Raw genomic sequence first — 20,745 nt, 5'->3', positions numbered from 1 at the left:
AGGCGCGGGGTTTAAATGTAGTTATAAGTTTCTACTGTCTTTGTGCCAATAGCTTTGTTCCAGGCCTGCCTTCTTCAGGCAGAACTCTGAGCGACGAAGCTTCAAACTCTTGGAGTTACGCAAGGCCAACAGGGAGGCTGGCGTGTCCTCACCGTCGCGGGCCAGCCCGCCTTCCACACCTAGCAGCCCCGACGACACCCCTTGTCTCTCCGGGGACCCGTACAACCGGCGGCGGAGGAAGATTCCCAAGGTATCGCTCACACGATCCTTCTTTCTATTTTTCTACTACAGTCCAGATTATTTTGTGAACTTTTTAAGCCACACACTCCCTTCAACATCCTCACAGAGCTGGTACACCATCTCTTCCCTCATAAGCACCCTAAAAAAACAGCAAGGCATATTTAAAGGGGATATATTTAAATGTTGGGCGGCACGGTGGATGACTGGTTAGAGCGTCTGCCTCACAGTTCTGAGGAGCGGGGTTCAATCCCCAGCCCCGCCTGTGTGGAGTTTGCATGTTCTCCCCGTGCCTGTGTGGGTTTTCTCCGGGCACTCCGGTTTCCCCCCACATCCCAAAAACATGCATTAATTGGGGACTCTAAATTGCCCATAGGTGTGAATGTGATTGCGAATGGTTGTTCGTTTGTATGTGCCCTGCGATTGGCTGGCAACCAGTTCAGGGTGTACCCCGCCTCCTGCCCGATGATAGCTGGGATTGGCTCCAGCACGCCTGCGACCCTGGTGAGGAGAAGCGGCTCAGAAAATGGATGGATGGGTATTTAAATGTTTTTTTTTAATTAGTTTTTTTTTTTTTTTTTACTTCTCCAAATCTATTGTGTCATTGTCGTACATGGGCACCATTTCAAGTTCTTCTATGTTGCTGCTGGGTTTTTTTTTCTGCCTATGTCCCTAAGATCTCAATGAATAACAGCCTCAACTCAGTTCAACTCAACTTTATTTCTAGAGCACTTAAAGAAGAAAAAACAATCATAGCTATAAAAAAGTGCTGTACATAAAGATCGGACATAAAACTTGAAATACAATAAATAATGTTAATATTATCATTAAATTTAAAAAAATAAACCAATTAATTAATACAGTTTTATTTTTTAATTAAAGTATACTTTAAAAAAACTCCTGCAGCAGCAATCTATTCAAGTACAGTAGCAGCAGTGGTGGGAAGTAGCGAAATACAAATACTTTGTTACATCCCTCCACTGATGCTAACACAGTAGTCCTAATTACGCAAAATGTTTCTATGCAAAACACTTCTCGGCCATACAAATAGAACAATCAAATGAAGAACAGTAACAACGGTGGTACTCGAGTGGGCCTTATTGTGCTGCGTTATGACGTATTCTTATGCCGCTCTGCAAACTAGTTAATTGCGCCGTTTGTAATCTTGAAATGCGTATGTCAAGATCTTGCGTACACCCTTGGAGGGGGGTGCATGCGTTTGGGATCCCTACCTTCGAGGGTTCATTAAAATCACGAATTGGAGCCTGGCAGACTCTGTTTATTAGCTTAAGTGGTCAAAGGTTTATTTTCTTTAACTCCTCCAGATGGTGATGAAAATCAATGGCATCTTCGAGGCTCGGAGAGGGAAAAAGCGCATGAAGAAGGTGTCGCAGTCGACGGAGTCCAGCTCAGGGAGAGGTGAGAGATTACTTAAGTTATTTTGTTAGAGAATTGTCTCATTTTGTCCGTTTTTAACACAGTGACTGATGAGAACAGCGAGTCAGAAAGTGACACAGAGGAGAAACTAAAAGGTGAGAAACAGCACTCATCTGTTAGCATGGACAAGATATGGCCGTTTTTTGCATCTCATGTTGTCTTTGCTGTCCTTTAGCTCATAGCCAGAGGCTGGTGTCGATCCAGTCCATGCTGAGGCAGACGGGGCGGTACCGGACCTTGGAGAGGGATCTGATGGAGGAGAGAAAACTCTTTGAGTACTTCATCGTGGTGGCCCTCCACAAGACCAAAGCTGGAGTTCCTTATCTTCCGGAAGTCACGCAGCAGTTTCCTCTCAAGGTAAACAGACAGTAGCATTGGCTAAAACCAAACATAAAAGCACAATTTTAGCTAATGAGAGGCTTGGAATTGTTTATTTTTTTATTTTTAAAGAAGCAGTAATGTGCATTTTCACTATACATTACTGTACCTCCAAGCAGATTTGACTGAATAAAATTGGGTTCTGTGCAAAGACAAATGTGTAGTATTTACTTAAAACGTATTGATGACCACTGAAATGGTCCTAAAGGCATTCAAAATTCCTGAACATGGAAAAATCTTGCACATAAAATAAATATACACTATATTTTTTGTCTGATTAGAAGTATTCATAAAAGTATTATTTTATTATGTGTAAAAAATGTTGATTGTTAAAACTTATCAAAAAATACTATTTAAAATATTACTGAACATGAAAAAAAGTTTACCTCCCTCTATTTGTATTATTAATTAAGATTATTTAACATAAAAAATACAAAAAGTAATGTTGAGAATATTACTATGAAAAAATGATTACTTTCATTTAATTTGATTATTTAAGATTGTTTTATATCAAAAACATTAAAGTACAAAAAACATTACAGTCCTGTACAGCAAAAAGATTCCTGAACCTGAATAAAGAAATCCTTAAAATAATTTGATCCACACCTGACAGTTTATGACACCTGGCAGATGCTGCATTTTGATTTAAAAAAGAAAGAAATAAAGAAAATTTTAGAATTTCCATTCACGCTAACTACTTATCCACTCAAACAGTTTGGTGCAGTAACTTTCACTGGCAGTGAAGCCACTTATCAAAAAAGACTGATGCTATTACAAGCGCTCTCGGAGAAAATGTAATGATAACGTTGTTGTATTTTTCAATCCAGCTTGAACAGAGTTTCAAGTTCATGCGGGAGACAGAGGACCAGCTGAAGGTCATCCCTCAGTTCTGCTTCCCCGACGCCAAAGACTGGGCGCCTGTCGACAACTTCCCCAGGTCGGTCAGTGGTGTACAATAGTACTGTTTAGTGTTAGTTGTTAATAGCGACTGGTTAACATGCAGACTGGAAATGACCTGCGCCTCCTTAAGGCTGAGACGCTGAAAAGATGATGAATGCTTACAAGGGGGGGGGGGGGGGGGGGGGGGTGATAAATTTACAACCTGACACTTAGTTTAGTATTGCAAGAACACCTTTTCTTTCTGGGAGGTTTTAATTTAAAAGCCGCTCAATGCTCACATTGTTGTGAGAGACGAGCCCAGACGGGAGTGGCTAATAATTACCTGGAAGTAAATGCTGCATGGGTCAGGGGTCATACACCTACATACCAGCAGATCAGGTCATTAGAGGTCAATGGTTACATGTCAGGATAGTACTAAGTTGTATGTGTTAAAAAAAAGCTAACGTCCCATCATATAGTATGTGATTTTATTTTTCTTTCTTTCATATTTCCAGTGAGACCTTTTCATTTGTGCTGACCGGCGAGGATGGAAGTCGTCGCTTCGGCTACTGCAGACGATTACTGGTATGTACTAAAAGTGTCTAACTACTTTGCCCAACTGACACACAATTGTCTTATCTGCACTAGTAGGTCAAGCTTTTTATCCTAGAATTGGACTAGTAAATCATCCATTTCGGTCTGAAGTGGCCATTTTAGGGATCCTCCAAAATCAAAGTAATCCTAGAGAATTATACAGATTGCTAATAAATCAGAGAGATAGATTGGGGGAAATCATTTTGTGATCCCCTGCTGAATTTGTAAGTTTACTCAATTCCAAAGAAATTTAATCTCCATTTTTTATGGTTGTTTTATTGATTATGGTAGCAGAAAGAATATCAATCAAAAATGCATTTGAAAAATACACAATATAAAAGTTTGAGTGAAATATGTATTTGATCCCTGAGAACTTGGGCACAATTCTGGCTCCCCCACTGTGGCTGGTGCCCATGTGGCACAATCAACCAATTACCAATGTAGTGAACATTGAGAGCTTAATCATAGTTCAGGATTTGCAAATTTGCACACTCGTAGATTTTTGGGGGACCCTATCCTCAGTTATTTGCTGAAAATCTTGTCTCGTCACTGTTTTGGCGCTCTGGCCCAAGCAATAAAACTAATACTTAGGCGCCATCCGATGGAATCTTGGTGTTGTTATTATGTTTAATTCATCGATAGAGTTTTTTCGTCTGCATTCTGTTTTGTTTGTTGTCTTTTAATGCACCTCGTGCACCATCAAAAGTGAAAATGCAGCTACCAATAATAGCTGTTTAGTCTACTGTGCTGTTACAATTTGTCAGTATTCCCTATGTGTGTCGATGCCAAAAGATGAGTTTCATGACTAAATACGGTTTGTGTAAAGTGCTGGTGCGCATTTTTGTTTTCCCATCTGTGATGTCACGTCAGTTTGTGCTAGCGTGTTATTTAGGTTACTATGCAAGCTAATACTCTTGATGACCCTCCTGTGAAGGTGGTTTGCTTGTGTTGAATAATTTAACAACTGAATATAGTTGTTAATGTAACATGGGTTCCTGATTGTGTACACTCTAGATGCCTGGTGTTGGTGCTTTATCATCCTCTCCGTTTTAAGTGCTTTGCAGCCACCTTGTGGCATGTCTATGCAATTACAAACCCCTTTTTGGTGGAGGCGTTAACTATTTGCTTTTCGTGGTAGGGTCGATCGATCCACGCAAATTGCGGGTGTTCGCTGTACTCCTGATCCCAGCTTGTTATGTATATTTAGCACACCGCTTCTAGAAATTAGTTTCTTACCTTAGAATCTAGATCTGATTTTATGCTTGCAATGTTTTTGTGTGTTCATACGTGTTGGCAATTTGTTTAAACAGTGTGTCTTAATATGTTTACCTGTAAATGTGTTTAAAAAGGTGTGGGAGTGGTAAAACTGTTTTAAAAAATGTATCTGGTCTCTTTATATCGTGGATTTTCACCTATTGCAGGTGGGTGAATGAGGCTGCATTGCAAGACAAATGGATGACTGTTTTAACACTGTTTCTGTCTTCCCTTCTGTTTGTTCACAGCTCAGCGGTAAAGGCAGAAGGCTCCCCGAGGTCTACTGCATCGTCAGCCGGTTGGGCTGCTTTGACCTCTTCTCTAAGGTATGAGTCCAGCAAATGCACCCTGAAAATGCTGTAACATCCGAGCAGTGACAGTAAAAGCGCACCAGCATGACCACCCTCTGCGCCCGCAAAGCCACGCCCGCCCTTGTGTGCGGTCTTAGTCCCTGGCTGGCCTTGTAGTTCAGGCTCCAGCGCAGAGACACGCATGTGTGTGCGTGTGCAGCTGATGTGGTTACTACAGTGGAAATTAAAGATTTACAGGCATTTCCACTTTAAAATGTCTGTTTACTCCCGGCATTGCTTAATTAGCACGACGAGTAAATATGTCCTTGAAGTAGTCCTTTGCTTTGCGACTTTGTTCAAACTACTGCAACCACTTAATGATGAATCATTCGCATGATATCCTATTTCATTGTGGTGTAAATATTGTAGACTTTAATGTGGAAAGGACGACAGATACTCGTATCTCAAATCATCTTTGCCCACTGAAATGAATGGAAATTACATTCATCCATTCCCGCCCCCCAAAAACAGCAACAAAATGTAACATGTTTTTAATTAAGAAAAAGAGCACACTATGTAGTATTGTACTTTGTAAAAGCATACAGTAATAACAGTTTGTTAAACAGTTTGTGGATCATGATTTCATGCTTTAATTGATTAAGGGCTGCTGTTTTGACCACCAAGGGGCAGTCTTAGAAATACAGATGTACTGTAGGTAGATTTGATGATGAAACACAGACACTCTCGCAACTATACTGCAATTAAAAAAAACAAAAAAAACAAGAAGGGTTTAAAAAGGAAAAAAAAGTCTTAGTATTACAAGAAAAAAAAACACGCTTATTTTCCGAGGTTTCAAAAGTAATGAACAACTGAAGCAACGTATCTATTCTTCGCTTGTAAAATCTTTTGAAAAATCTTGTAATGTTTTTTTCTGTCATATAATATGTACTGATTTTTTTTCCCTCCTCTGAGAAGAACAACGATTGCCTTGGCATCAGTGTCTACTGTGACAGTGAAGCGGAGAAGCAGTATAGAAAATGGATGGATTTTGCTAATACAAATACATGCATTTTTTCAGATCCTGGATGAGGTGGAGAAGAGGAGAGCCATCTCACCTGCGCTGGTGCAGCCCTTTATGAGAGGCATCATGGAGGCTCCTTTTCCTGCTCCGGGAAGGACCATCAGTGTCAAAAACTTCCTGCCTGGCTCTGGAACAGAGGTGAGATGCGGTCAGCCAGTGTTTTTTCCATCACCCTCGCACACAGTCGCGTCACCGCCCCGCTGTCGTCCCGCCCACAGGTGATCGAGCTGTGTCGGCCGTCCGATTCTCGTCTGGAACATGTCGACTTTGAGTGTCTCTTCTCCTCGTTGAGTCTGCGGCTGCTCCTGCGAGTGTTCGCTTCCCTGCTTCTGGAGCGCCGGGTTATCTTTACTGCTGACAAACTCAGGTTGGCCTCAGTATTCTTATCACCCATCGACCATGCCTCAGCTCAGTAGTTCTCAAACTGGGGTCCCTGGACAAACGGGTGTCAACAAGTTGTAAGATGGGAATTTGCAAATAAATTATGTCTTTTTTTTTTTTTTAATGCATATCTAACAGTAGAGGGTGGGTAATCCACTCACCACATTACCTTAAATAAAACAAAAAAGTAATAAAAATTAAAAATAAATAAGTTAATATTTGGAAGTATCTTCTATATATATTTTTAGATCAGCAGGATAGATATTATTTAGTTAATGATGAATTGTTTCTACCATCTGTGTTATCTGATTGGTGACTTGTTTCCTCCCTTTGCTGCAAAAATCTTTACCCATAGACTCTTGTTAAAAGTTGTACCATAATTTCTCGAGTAAAATCCGCAATTTTATTCCCCAAAAAATTCTCAAAAGTCAAACGTGCGCATTATACATAGGTATAGGGGCAAATGGAAAAAACATTCACATTTTAGAAATGTATGCCGCCATCTAGTGGTTATTAAAAAGCTGTATACTTTAATTCCAAAATCCCACCGCCATCTAGAGGTTATGAGATAGGTGTACACTTTCATTTTAATATGCCACCGCCACTTCGAGGTTATGAAAAAGGTTTAGCCTACACTTTCATTCCAATATGACAAGGGTTCGTATGACTGCATATATGTACAGTTGTGCTCATAAATTTACATACCCTGGCAGAATTTGTGAAATATTGTTTTTTTTTTTAAATATGACAGATGACTGAACAACAACCATCATTAATTTATTTATGGTTATATTTTGTTTAATGATAATGCTTTTCTGAAATGCTTGACCGTTTAATTTGAATCTCATTAAAATAAAATGAAATGTGTTTCGCCTGGTCCTTCATGTTTTCTTTAAAGAATTGTACCCACAAATTCTGCCTGGGTAATCAAACATATGAGCACAACTGTGTGTTTTCTAATTTACTAAATTATAGTAGGGCTGTGGATTTCAAAATAAGAGCAAGTAAATAAAAAACGCATTACGTGTTCAAATAAAGTGTTTAACTTCAGAATTATTCTTTAAAAAATAATAAAATTCAGATAATATTTCATGTTTTGATCATATGGATCGAAGCAAAATCAGGCATTGTAAAAATGCATTATACATAGGTAGAAGGGTTTTCCAGAATTTTGAGATCAACTTTGGGGGTGCGTATTATACATGGATGCGCATTATACACAAGAAATTACAGTACATGTTTAGTAACTTCTCTACAATACAAAAGATAGGAGCATCTCGACCCAAAAAGTTTGAAATCCCTGCCCTGTTTTAGCTAATCTGTTTAACTGAAGAACGGCGCGTCAGACTCTTCAAAGTGGACAAATAAATCCTCACGAAACTAACAAGTGTGAGAGGAAAGAATGCCGCTGTGTTATACGGTTGCATGGGGAATAATGGCATCTTCTTTGAAAAACTGTCATGGATGCCAGAGTAAAGAGAGTCCTGCGCCCACACAATTCGCTAAAGCTTTTAAAAGTCTGCAGTGTGTAACTATTATATTAGCACAGTGGCCCCAAGCTGTGCCGCACCTGGTCCAGCTTCAGTGGCAGCAGCCATTTAATCAGGATTTAATAAAAACAACATGTGCCCCGTGCTTCAGCTCATATAAACGCATATCAATAAATTGTATCATCACTGTTCTTCAAAGAATTGTTAGGGCCACAAAGGAATTTAAAAAAAGATATTATATGAAGATGTATTTTTATTTATTTATTTATTTATTTGTTCAGGAAAAGCCGGCACAGCGGAAGACTGGTTAGCATTTCTGCCTCACAGTTCTGGGGACCGGGGTTCAAATCCCGGCCCCGCCTGTGTGGAGTTTGCATGTTCTTCCCGTGCCTGGGTGGGTTTTCTCTCACATCCCAAAAACATGCGTGGTAGGTTGATTGAAGACTCTAAATTGCCCGTAGGTGTGAATGTGATTGCGAATGGTTGTTTGTTTCTATGTGCCCTGTGATTGGCTGGTGACCGGTTCAGGGTGTACCCCGCCTCCTGCCCGAAGATAGCTGGGATAGGCTCCAGCAGCCCTCGACCCTAGTGAGGATAAGCGGTAAAGAAAATCGATGGATGGATGTTCAGAACAAGGCATATGGTTTTTAGAAGTGTTTAGTCATTGTTTACGGAAAAGAAGATAAACAATTCAATAGAAAGATATAATTTTTTTCAGTTCAAGTTGTTATTCTTATAAGAGTAAGAGCATTTTTATTTTTTGTAACAAAAAGACAATTTTATAAGAATAACGGCATATTTTTCTGAGTGAAATAAAATCCTAATCTGACATCAAGTAGTTTTTTTAGAAAGAAATTTAGTGTGAGGATTAAATTGTATATTTTTGTATTTGTAATTTTCCAGAAAGAAAAAATTATTGCACTTTTTTGTTTCTCGAGTTAAGTCGTAATCTTTATTCAATCTATTTTACTGAGAAAAATGTCACAATCTTCTGAGGATAGTAGAAAACAGAAATAGAGAAAGGTTTTTGAGAAAAATACAATTATCATAATAAAGTTGCTGTTTTTTTTGTTGAAAAACAAAGACAGTCTTACAAGGATAAACTTTAAATAAATTTATCTGAGAGGACAATCATAATCTTATGAGAACGTTTTCGAGAAAAAAATATGGAATCTTCTGAAAATAAATACTATAATAGAAAAAAATTTAAAAAGGAAAAAAATTATATTACAATAATTTTTTGGGAGGAAGAATAAACCTATTTTACGAGTTTTCTAAATGTAATACTAAAATGATGTTTTGATCGTTCACTTGTTCATATATAATTTCTTTTTAATCTCATAAATGAAAATGTATTGCTCTCGTAACGTTCCCATTTTTTGTTGTTGCAAAGAATAACACTTATTCGCTGAAAAATATGACTCTATTCTCCTTAGATTCCGATTTAAATCACAGAATATATTGTGGTCGCTGCATATTTTCATCAACGGGCGAGAGGAAACTTGGTCTCATCAATCTTGTTTTTTCTTTTTAAATGAATTAAATGTGAACAGATTAAGCGAGCTGTGTGCTGCTGTGCATTCTTTTTTCCGAGCGCAAAGTTCCACTCACGCTAGCAGTGTATATTCATTCATCATTTCCACACACTTTTGGCTTGATCGAACACATGCATTCAGCCAGAGTAGTCTACTGCCATCTAGTGTTAGAAATGTTAAATTGCACTATTTTGCCACAACCGTCACCAACCACATCAATTCCCCCCATCCATTTTTCTATTGCACTTATCCGCATTAGCGCCTCGGGTGAGCCAAAAAAAAGACAAAATAAATGTTTGGAATCAACAAAAAAGGTGCTTACAACTATGGAAAACCCACCATAAATTAATACGATATATGATATTCCAGATGATATCATGTAAATATCATGTTTACTATCATGTATGTGTATAACTAGTGGTTCCTTGTTGTGTCTTGGCAGCACCTTGTCGCAGTGTTGCCATGCCGTGGTGGCGCTCCTCTATCCGTTCACCTGGCAGCACACGTACATTCCCGTGCTGCCACCTTCCATGTTGGATATCGTGTGTACCCCGACCCCCTTCATTGTCGGACTGCTCTCCAGCTCGCTGCCTCGACTCAAAGAGCTGCCTATAGAGGAGGTAAGACCAAACCACAAGGAGGTACTTAAGAGTTTTGCCACATCCATGATCATCATTAAGTTCAGTTCAGTTGTATTTAACTTTTGTATTTAACATTTGCATTTATTCTATTAGAACTGTTTGTTTTCAACCATTTGTTTAGGTATAATTTTTATTTAAGTTGTTCAGTGTACTTTAAAAAATGTTAGGAAAATGATTGCCTTACTTTTTTTTTCTTTTTTTTTAAGTAAACTCCCAACCCGAATTAAAGGTAAAGTGGAAAACAATTTAAAGTTGGGTCAACAGATTCCTAAGTTTACTTAGATTTCAAGTAAGATTAATGAATCACAGCAAGTAAGTTTACTCTTCCACCTTCATTTGTCTTACTATTTTAATTGAATCATAATTGTTAATATTAAAACTGTACATAATTTTGGAGTGGCTTACAAAAATGAATATATTTTTTAGGAATAAAACCTCTGCCTTGTTTTGGATGAACACTTTTAATGGTAGTCATGACTGTGGTACCTGGAGAGCTAAATTTTATTTTAGGCCATACTTGGTTTGAGAACCTGCGATTGGCTGGCAACCAGTTCAGGGTGTACCCCACCTCCTGCCCGATGATAGCTGGGATAGGCTCCAGCACGCCCGCGACCCTAGTGAGGAGAACCGGCTCAGAAAATGGATGGATGGATGGATGGTTTGAGAACCGCTGTCTTATATCTCCTGCAGGTCCTGGTGGTCGACCTCGGCAACAGCCGCTTCCTACGGCAGGTAGAGAACATAAAGACATATGGAGAACAGCCTAAATGTGTCCAGAATTGACTGGAACAGATGTTGTGTTTCAATTTATTATATTTAGTGTGGACTTTTTTCCCCCTCCAACAGATGGACGACGAGGACTCCATTCTCCCCCACAAGCTGCAGGCAGCGCTTGAACATGTACTGGAGAAGAGGAGGGAACTGGCCTCTGACAAAGGAGACCTGCTCAATGGTGACCATACACATTTATCCTTACTGGTGGAGTGGAATGAAGTTCCCTAAGATGGAAAAGTTAACGCTTCAATACTTGTGCGTTCCTGTACTTTTGCTACGCTCATGTTTCTTAAAAAGAATCGTGGGCTGGACTTATTCACTTGTGTTACACTTCGCTTGTGCATGTGACGAGGTAGAGCCTCAGGCGCTGGTGTCATTCATTCTCTTTTTGGAAAACACTTAATGGAATTCTGCCCTCTTAAATTGATATACGTAAAATACTGTATAAAAAAAATCATAACCAATACCAACAGAGACTGGTGGAATCAGGGTCCCAAGGCTGGCAAAGTTAGCGCTTTGATACTTGTGCTTCTCTGTACTTTTTCCACGATCAAAAAGGAATCGTCAGTAGGCTGGACTTACTTTATCGTGTTATAGTTTGCTTCTGCATGTCAATGTAAAGAGGTTTAGCTCTGAGCCTCAAGTGGCAGAAGTACTATTTGATCTCTTTTTATAAGAGACTTCAGTGGGATTTTGCCTCCTGAAATTGATAAAAAAACATTTGCATAAAATAGTCATACCTAATACCAACACAGACTGGTGGAATGAGGTTCCCTACGCTGACAAAGTTAGCCCTTCTGGACTTCTGGATGTTACACATTGCACTTTACAGCTTCTATCTTTTCCTCTGTCTCCTCCCAGACTCCAGCTCGCTCAGTACGGTGGTGTCGGAGGCCTTTGTTCGCTTCTTTGTGGAAATGGTCGGCCATTACTCGCTCTTCATGGGCGGGTCGGAGCGGGAGGACGAGTCATCCCTCTCGTCTCCCACGTCGCCCTCTTCCTTCTCCTTGTCCTCCTCCTCCTCCTGCTCCTCATCCTTTCAGCGGGAGGCCTTTCGTAAGGCGGTCACCTCCAAGAGTTTGAGGAGGTTCCTGGAGGTGTTCATGGAGACCCAGATGTTTACAGGCTTCATCCAGGAGAGGGAGCTTCGCAGACAGGGTCTCAGAGGTACTATAAAATAAATGAATACCTGCTACCAGCACTGACTCGTGGGATGGAATAAGGTTCCAAAGATTGGCAAAGTTAGCGTAGCCATACTTCTGAATCCCTGTATTTTTTTATACACACTGTACTGTATATTTCTCTTCAAGAAACAGCAGACTGGATTTGGCTTTTGACAGTTATCTTGTGCAGTTGGTGGTAAAATTTAATTTAATCTCCTCTTAGAATAACCTTCACGGATTTCGCCCCTATAAAATTGATATGTATAAAAAGTACTATAAAAATACATACATAATACTGACAACAGAGTGAGAGAATGGAGTTAGGTTTCCTTGGCTGGCGAAATTAGCGTTTCAGTACTTCTCCATCATCTCAGTTTTGGCATGCACATATTTGTCCATAGGAATCTCTGTACTAAAACACACAGACTGATGGAATGAAATGAGGTTCCATAGGTTGGCTAAATTAGCACGTCAGTACTACTCCATCAATGCAATTTTTGTATTTGGTATTTGTCAAGAAGCATGGGCGTACTTTATTATGTTAGTGAGCTTGTGCATGTGAATGTGGGAAGAATTAGATTTGAGCCTCAGGTGGTGGTAGAATCGAATCTATTCTTGAAATAAACTTCATGGAATTTTTCCCTGTAAAATTTACATCAAAACATTTAGTAAAAATCCTAATCCCAGCACAGGATGGTGGGAAGGAATGAGGTTCCCTTGGCTGGCAAAGTTAGCACATCAATACTTCTGCATCGCTGAATGTTTGGTATGCTCATATTTGTCAACAAGGATAAGTTTACCTTATTGTGTTCCTGTTAACTTTTGTGTGTGACTGTGAAAAGGTGTACAGTAGCTCTGAGCCTCGGGTGGTGGTGCAATCCAATCTCATCTTGGAATAAGATTCATGGAATAATCAAACCTTAATGTAAAAAAAAAAAAAAAACTCATACCTAATAACACTGACAACAGACTGGTGGAATGGAGTGAGGTTCCCAAGGCTGAAAAAGTAAGCGCGTCAATACTGCTGCATCTCCGCAATGTTTATGCGCATATCTGTAGACAAGAATCTGACTTTTTTTGTATTACAGTTAACTGGTGAATCTGTAGATGCTTAGCTCTGAGCCTCAGGTAATTGTAGAAGTCATTTTCCTGATGAATTGTGTCCTTCCTACTTCAGGTCTGTTTGAGGTACGAGCACAGGAGTATCTTCACTCACTTCCTGGGAGCGAGCAGCGAGGAGTCAACAAGTTCTTAAAAGGCTTAGGTGAGACTTTTTGACTCGTGGCAGACCCTTTTAGAAAATATATCTTTGTTTTTGTAAAAATGTTGTTTTCTATGTGTAAAAATATGAATTATCGTGACATTATGGCTTTTTTTCTAAATAGGAAACTTTAATTAATATGGTATTTAGGGTTACACTGGGTAGTTACAGAATGTTTGATTGCTGTTATGATTATGAAGCAGTCCTTGGAAAAATTTGTCCCCTGGACCCAAAGTTTGCGAACCCCTGTTTTCATGTTGAACTTTGTTCTCATATTGTCTTTCTCATTATTGTTTTTGAAGGAAACAAGATGAAATTCCTCTCCAAGAAGTGATGCTTGCAAACATGATGACGAAAGAAGGTGGGGGGAAATAATCTGGGTAGCTTTCAAATGAATGGAGGACCCTTAAAGTTGAATAAACTCATTCCAAGTTGTGTGTGAATTCCTATCCTGGATAAGCTTTCAGTGTAAAGCAAAGCACAGTGTAAATACTTCAGGAACCTTCTGGACCACTCATCCATTCCAACTATTTCCTGTAGAAGTTTTGACACTAGTACAAATTCTTCTTCAACAGGAGGCTTTAATTTATATTCTTTTTTTGTATCAACGTAATCTCCCTTTTTGTGTGTGTGTAAAGAAATCTCCTGTAGTTTGTTCATAGGCTTTATTTAACAAGATCTAGACTTTTTTTTGTTGGGTGTACGTACCACTCTTACAAGTAAATTAACTGTTTTTGTATGTTTATCATCAGAGTCGGCATGAGCACCAAATGAAAGGTAGAGGAGGAAAATGTGAAGACGAGCAGAAAATGAATGTGAATTCTCGAGTGTCAAAATGTATGATGGGGGGAGTGTGAATTTGACACGTGCGCATGGGTGTGTGTGGTAGGTCAATCAGTATCTATAGGTTTGCCTTAACCTTTGAGAATGGAACGTTATAAATAAAGTTGTAAATTTGATTTGATGGCACTTTTATTTGGACTGTAACGTTTTAGGAATAATTTTGTACCCTTCTTCTGACTGATACTGTTGCTATGGAAGCTCTCCATGACCATGCCTTGTGCTGTAATAAGATGTGACTACAAAAATATCAGGAAAGGCCTACTAGAACATCTGAACTTTATTTGGGGTTAAATCAGAGGCACTTTAAATGGTGGCAGGTGAATGATGAGCTATCTTGGTCTCATCTTTTTATATCACAAAAACCTGGCATTAGATCAGGGGTGTGTAGACTTTTTATTTCCACTTGTAAACCACTCAGTGGTTTAGAAAGCAGATTTAAAACAGTGTTTATTTGTTTATTTTATTGCAGCCTTTAAAAGGTCAAAACCAGTTTGACGAAGCACTCTATTGTACAACTTGTAGAGGGAGTTCCCAAACCTTTGAAGGCAATATTCATTGACTCGTCGTAAGTGTTTGCCTTAGCTTTCAAACACTGATAACATATCCTTGATTTAGCCCATGATGTGGTTTCCATACTGATCTACACGAAGGATTGTACATCTGCATACATTATGTAACATCATTTAAATCTTGAAGGACATCCTGATATCAATGAACCTCAGTTTATTTATTTATTTTTTTTTATGTACACTTCTGGAGTCGAGGGCAGTAATTCCTAGAATTACCACTGGGGGGTCCCAGTGCTTCATACCTACAATTGCAGACTTAACAATAGTTCTCCGTGGACAGGAAATTTGTCCTTGGTAGGAAAAATCTGTTTCTCCGGGCACTCCGGGTTTCCCCCCACATCCCAAAAACATGCATGGTAGGTTAATTGAAATCTCTAAATTGCCCTTAGGAGTGAATGTGAGTGCGAATGGTTGTTTGTTTATGTGTGCCTTGCGATTATTGGCTGGCGACCAGTTCAGGGTGTACCCCGCCTCCTGCCCGATGATAGCTGGGATAGGCTCCAGTAAGAGAAACGCACATTCTTCTCTGTTTGCTTTGCTTTGATCCATTGTTTGTTTATGTGTGCCCTGCGATTGGCTGGCGACCAGTTCAGGGTGTACCTCGCCTCCTGCCCGATGACAGCTGTGATAGGCTCCAGTGCTCCCGCGACCCTTGTGAGGATAAGCGGCTCAGAAAATGGATGGATGGATATCTTAACTCACAGCATTAACATTAGCATTTGAACATTAATATTTGTCAAAATGCTTACTCTCTGCATTCAAATAACAGAAGATATGTTTTTCACACACAGGATAAAGAATTTCCACGTTAAACACATTTTGATGCACAATATATTTAGTGCGCATACTTGAGTCTAAGCATTTGCCCTATAGGAAAAAAATAACCAAAACTTTGACACACTGTATCATTGGTGTTGATGCTTGACTCTCAGAATTCATATGGGAATAAAAATAATGTCATAATTCACACACACAATAAAACCTAATATAAATAAGGGTGAATAGTTGACGCTCAGCTTTCACACAATAGAATAAACAATTTTGACACTTTGTTTTCATGCGTGAATGTCGTCCTTTGCAAACCGCATCATTAGTGTGAATGACTGACTAAGCATTATCAGAATGAATATATTTGTGACAGTGCCAACGTTCATGCTTGTTTCTAAGCATTCACGCCACAGGAAAAATAAAACCTTTTGACCCAACGTGTAATTAATTTTAATGTTTGACTTTCAGCATTCACACAAGAATAAATATTACGGACAAATCTTGGGTTTCTTCATTCACACAATAATAAAATAGTATCATTAGTGCGAATGACTGACTCTCATAATACACAGTATCAGTGTATGTTTCAGCATTCACACAGAAGCAATATAGACACAGCATTCTTTTCTCATCTCACCATTCACACAATAGTATCATTCGTGTGAATCAGAATCAGAATCAGAATCAGAATCATCTTTATTTGCCAAGTATGTCCAAAACACACAAGGAATTTGTCTCCGGTAGTTGGAGCCGCTCTAGTACAACAGACAGTCAATTTACAGAACACTTTGGAGACATAAAGACATTGACAAAAAACAACAATTGTGCAAAAAGATGCAGAGTCCTCAGTTCGAATGGCTAATATCGCAATAGTCCGGTGCAATGACCATTGTGCAAAGGGCACTGAGACTTCAAGGAGTGTATGCGGTTTAAAGTGACGAGTACTGCGATAATCTGGGACAATGGTTGTGCAAATGTTACAGATACTCCTCAATCAGTGTGCAAATGGAGCAGATGCTACTCTGGCATGAGTGGCCACTATATGCAAATAGTGCAGCACGGCGAGACAACTACAGTGAGTGCACGAGTAATACATAATACAGAAATGTGACAACGAACTCAAGTCAAAAAATTGCCAGCTTGTTGTAATGGAATTGTAAGTTAGCTGTTCAAGAAGTTGATTGCAAGAGGGAAGAAGCTGTTGGAATGTCTACTAGTTCTAGTTTGCATTGATCGGTAGCGCCTACCTGAGGGAAGGAGCTGGAAGAGCTGGTGACCAGGGTGGGGAGGGTCCGAGAGGATTTTGCACGCCCTTGTCTTAGTTCTGGCAGCGTGCAAGTCCTCAAGGGTGGGTAGGGGGGTACCGACAATCATTGACTCTCAGCATGAACACAATCATATTAAACATTATTTTTACTCATTGTCTCATGGATATACAGTACTGACCATAAATCGTATTTGTGTAAATGCTTGACTCATCATTCACATAACAATCAATAGAATTTTGTGTGTGTGTGTTTGACTGACTGAGCATTAACAACAATATGAAACATTTAGTTGACACAGTATCATTCGCCAATGTTAATGATTTGACTGAGAATAATAAAACAACAGCAAGAAAAAACACTTTTTGACATAGTGTGCATTTAATTTAAGTTCTGGAATGCCATTATTCACACATTAATAACAACAACAAAGTATTAGTGTGAATGATTGACTCTCAGCTGACTCAGCATTAACACGATAAATGGTAATGTATTAACAATAACGTATTTAAAACAGTCAGTGTGAAGGACTGACTCAACATTAAAAATACAAATATTTAAATCACTGATCTTATGTGTGTGAATGCTTGACTTTCAGCATTTATTATGCGTCAATGCTGGGAGTCAATCATTCACACTCAGCACTTAGTGTGTGAAAGCTGACATTCGAGCATTCTAACTTCAATTTAACAATTACAGCGTAATAACATGAAACACATTTTTGGTCAGCTCAGTGTGAACGGTTGACTCTCAACATTGACACAATGAGACTTCCCCCAACCTCGCCTCTTCCTCCCCCCTCCCCTCCGTGATGACGCGTGACGGGTCAGACGTGCCTCCCCTCCCACGGTCTTTTCTGCGGCTTTTTTTTCCGGGCTTCATGTCATACCACGGCTAATTCCACAAATTCCTGCCCTCCTCTCGCATCAAACGAACGGCACCGGGAAGGAGCCTCGGCCGCACAACAGTACAAGAAAACAAAAAAGAAACGAAGAAGAAGAGAAGGGGGGAAGAAAAAAGTTGGCCAACTGTTGCTCCACCTGCCACCAGGTAAGATCTCCATAGTGTTTTTCCTCACAATTACCTCGACCTGGGTAAACTTTCTCAAATGTAACTAGGAGCCACGATTTCAACTCAGTTTGCCGCTCGGCGTGATTCACTTTCACTGTCGGCGACGACATTCCTCGAGTATTCCGCATTTTAAGATGACATTTCGCACATTTTCCAGTCCCCGTTGTAGTCGCTCGCAGTGATTCAGCGGGGAACTTTTTGGACGACTTTCTAATGGAGTCACGTCATTGCTCTTGTGCTCTTGAGGGAAGCTAATAGGGTCGGCCCTGGCGTGACGTAGTTAATTAAAACACCTGCGGCTGCCGCGTTCATCCATTAATGGCGGATGAAGTACAAAAACAGGAGAAAGTAGATGTCGTTCATTTTTTTAAATCAAAAGTCACTTCTCGGGAGGTTCAGGTACTCATTTCATTTGCTCAATTCCAGCCCCAAACGTCACAAAGTACATTTAGTCCGTTACAAGTACTTAGTTTTTACTTCACTACTTACTTTTGGCACCTCGACATTTTGTATACTACTGATGTGGTTGTGTGCCAAATAAAGTTTGGGGCGTTCAAAATGTTATCTAAAAAAAGCTGAAATAAAACGAAATTATTATTTTAAATTCATAATTATATAATCAAGTCATTTTGAATATACACATTAAGGCCACACTAAATACCCATAATTTTCAAGGTCAAACAAACTTGTTGTGTATTTTAAAAAAACGTAGCAACAACAACATACAAGCAGGTACAAAATATGATGCAAGGGTGTAAATATAAATACAGGGTGTCCTTTAAGTATTTTTAGGATTAAACATATTTATTACAAAAGCAAGTCACTAATGGTGTAGTGGCGGTACATTTGCTTGACTTGGGTGCAAGCAGTTCCGTGACAGTGTGAATGTGAGCATGATTGGATGTCTGTTTCTATATGTGCCCTGTGATTGACTGGCGACATGTCCGGGGTGTAGTCCGTCTTTGAATATAAACAGTGGGTGAGTGGTCAGACATCTGCCAGACTGCCACACAGTTTTTGAGGTTTAGGTTTGGAATCAACTGTGGCTGTGATAAGACTATATTAATACTATCCAGACTCCAGCATGCTAAATACTCAGAGCTCATTTCAGCTGGTAAAAAAAAATTCTTAGTTACTTTACTGTTGAACTGTTCAAATTGTTTTTAATTTATATATTTTTATGGATGTGGAATGTGCTACTTTCATAAACCAAGCTGCGCTTAAATGTCCAATACTGTTTGCTATATTTATTTACACCTATGTATCATATTTTATAACTGGTTTTCATTACCCTGAATGATTGTTTGTCTATATGTGGCCTGCGATCGACTGATGTGACCAGTCCAGGGTGTACCCTGTCTCTCTTTCTCTCAAAATAAGCAGGGCTAGATGAGAACAAGCATTACAGAAAATGAATGGCTAGGTTTTTTAAAAGAAATACAAAGTTCCATCCATCCATCCATTTTCTGAGCCGCTTCTCCTCACTAGGGTCGCGGGCGTGCTGGAGCCTATCCCAGCTATCATCAGGCAGGAGGCGGGGTACACCTTGAACTGGTTGCCAGCCAATCGCAGGGCACACATAAACAAACAATGGATCAAAGCAAAGCATTTCCATGCTAGTCATTAGTAGGCTTTACACGATCAGGATTTTTGGGGCTGATCGCCGATCAGCGAGTATAAAAAAAACGATAAGCGATCACCGATCCGATCACAAGATGGAGCAATGTGTCTATTTAAATGACTTTTTAATTTACTGTATATACTTGTGTACTGTACACTGAGTATCTTAAAGTATTCATTCTCTAGTCCAGTGATTCCCAACCAGTGTGCCGTGGCACATTTGTCTGCCATGAGCAATCTTCATGGGTGCCGTGGGAAATGATCAAATTTTACTTAACTGCTCAAAAAATTATTCATTTACAAGAAATAATGTATCTTTGTTCCTCTATTTATGACAGTGAGGCATAGTGACCGACAGAACAAATAAATGCTCTTCTATTAGATGGCAAGAAGTACATACAGTAATTACTGTGTATCTACTTTTTGTGACATATTTATTTGTTGGTGTGCCGAGAGATTTTCCAATTGTAAAATATGTGCCTTCGCTCCATAACGGTTGGAAATCACTGCTGTAGTCAGGTCATGTATTCTAATCAGTCAGGTAAAACCAACATTCCATCATAACAGAAATAATGGGAGCTAACTTACTGTAGTTTAATGACTTTATTGTAATTAAATTACTTCACACGCACCGAAACTCTAGCGCATGATTCGACATCACGCCATGATGTTTACGCACAACCGTACGCACTAGGCTGCATAACGTTTTGTTGCCTGCTTGCGAGCGGTATCATATTAAAAGTACGTGAACATACCTCAAGCAAGCCTTAAATGAACGTAATCTCCCGAGCACCGGTGACTACCAGCACGTGTTTCCCCATTTTGTTCTTATAATACACGCGTCACAATGTTGTTGCCATGGTAACGAGTGTATCCGGTCACGTTTGAGTTGACAAGATAAAGCCCAGTGATCGTCAAAAGACGGGATGCGGTGGTATCGGAATACAAGATTTTATTGCAGTAGTCTGACATAGTGCAATCGTGAAAGACCAAATTTGTCTTGTAGCCTGATCCATGCATTACATGTTGTCTGTCTCAGACGTGTTGTCTGTCCCACATCGCCGACATGTTTTAAAAAAAATAACTTTATTGGTTGTCAGATATTTACAGTATACGTCAAAAGACATGTGACAAGGCTAAAAATAAACTAGCTTTTGAATTCAAATATACTGTACACAATGGCGACGCGGAGTAAATGTCTTTCGCGGCGCCGA

General features: G+C 39.5%; 2 protein-coding genes across 4 annotated transcripts in view; both read left to right on the top strand.

The window, feature by feature from the left end:
• The window catches only part of si:dkey-82f1.1 (DENN domain-containing protein 2A), a 40,445-nt gene extending 26,091 nt beyond the window's left edge, over positions 1–14,354 (top strand). For all 3 annotated transcript variants that reach the window (XM_061773685.1, XM_061773686.1, XM_061773684.1), the window contains exons 6-20: positions 53–250; positions 1,563–1,656; positions 1,719–1,769; positions 1,850–2,031; positions 2,880–2,989; positions 3,447–3,516; positions 5,028–5,105; positions 6,148–6,288; positions 6,369–6,517; positions 9,999–10,176; positions 10,888–10,929; positions 11,044–11,149; positions 11,833–12,138; positions 13,312–13,398; positions 13,698–14,354. In XM_061773685.1, the coding sequence (XP_061629669.1) occupies positions 53–250; positions 1,563–1,656; positions 1,719–1,769; positions 1,850–2,031; positions 2,880–2,989; positions 3,447–3,516; positions 5,028–5,105; positions 6,148–6,288; positions 6,369–6,517; positions 9,999–10,176; positions 10,888–10,929; positions 11,044–11,149; positions 11,833–12,138; positions 13,312–13,398; positions 13,698–13,729 (1,824 nt within the window). In that variant the 3' untranslated portion in view covers positions 13,730–14,354. The remainder of the gene's footprint in view (positions 1–52; positions 251–1,562; positions 1,657–1,718; positions 1,770–1,849; positions 2,032–2,879; positions 2,990–3,446; positions 3,517–5,027; positions 5,106–6,147; positions 6,289–6,368; positions 6,518–9,998; positions 10,177–10,887; positions 10,930–11,043; positions 11,150–11,832; positions 12,139–13,311; positions 13,399–13,697) is intronic.
• A 3,314-nt stretch (positions 14,355–17,668) lies between these two features.
• Positions 17,669–20,745, top strand: part of LOC133478059 (transcriptional enhancer factor TEF-3-like) — a 51,957-nt gene continuing 48,880 nt past the window's right edge. Inside the window, exon 1 of the mRNA XM_061773607.1 lies at positions 17,669–17,890. The gene's annotated coding sequence lies outside the window, so the exon portion shown is untranslated. The remainder of the gene's footprint in view (positions 17,891–20,745) is intronic.

Source organism: Phyllopteryx taeniolatus, chromosome 5 (assembly GCF_024500385.1).
Source record: "Phyllopteryx taeniolatus isolate TA_2022b chromosome 5, UOR_Ptae_1.2, whole genome shotgun sequence".
Taxonomy (NCBI): Eukaryota; Metazoa; Chordata; class Actinopteri; order Syngnathiformes; family Syngnathidae; genus Phyllopteryx; species Phyllopteryx taeniolatus.
The sequence above is the reverse complement of the archived record's forward strand: the minus strand, read 5'-3'. Positions and strand labels throughout refer to the sequence as shown.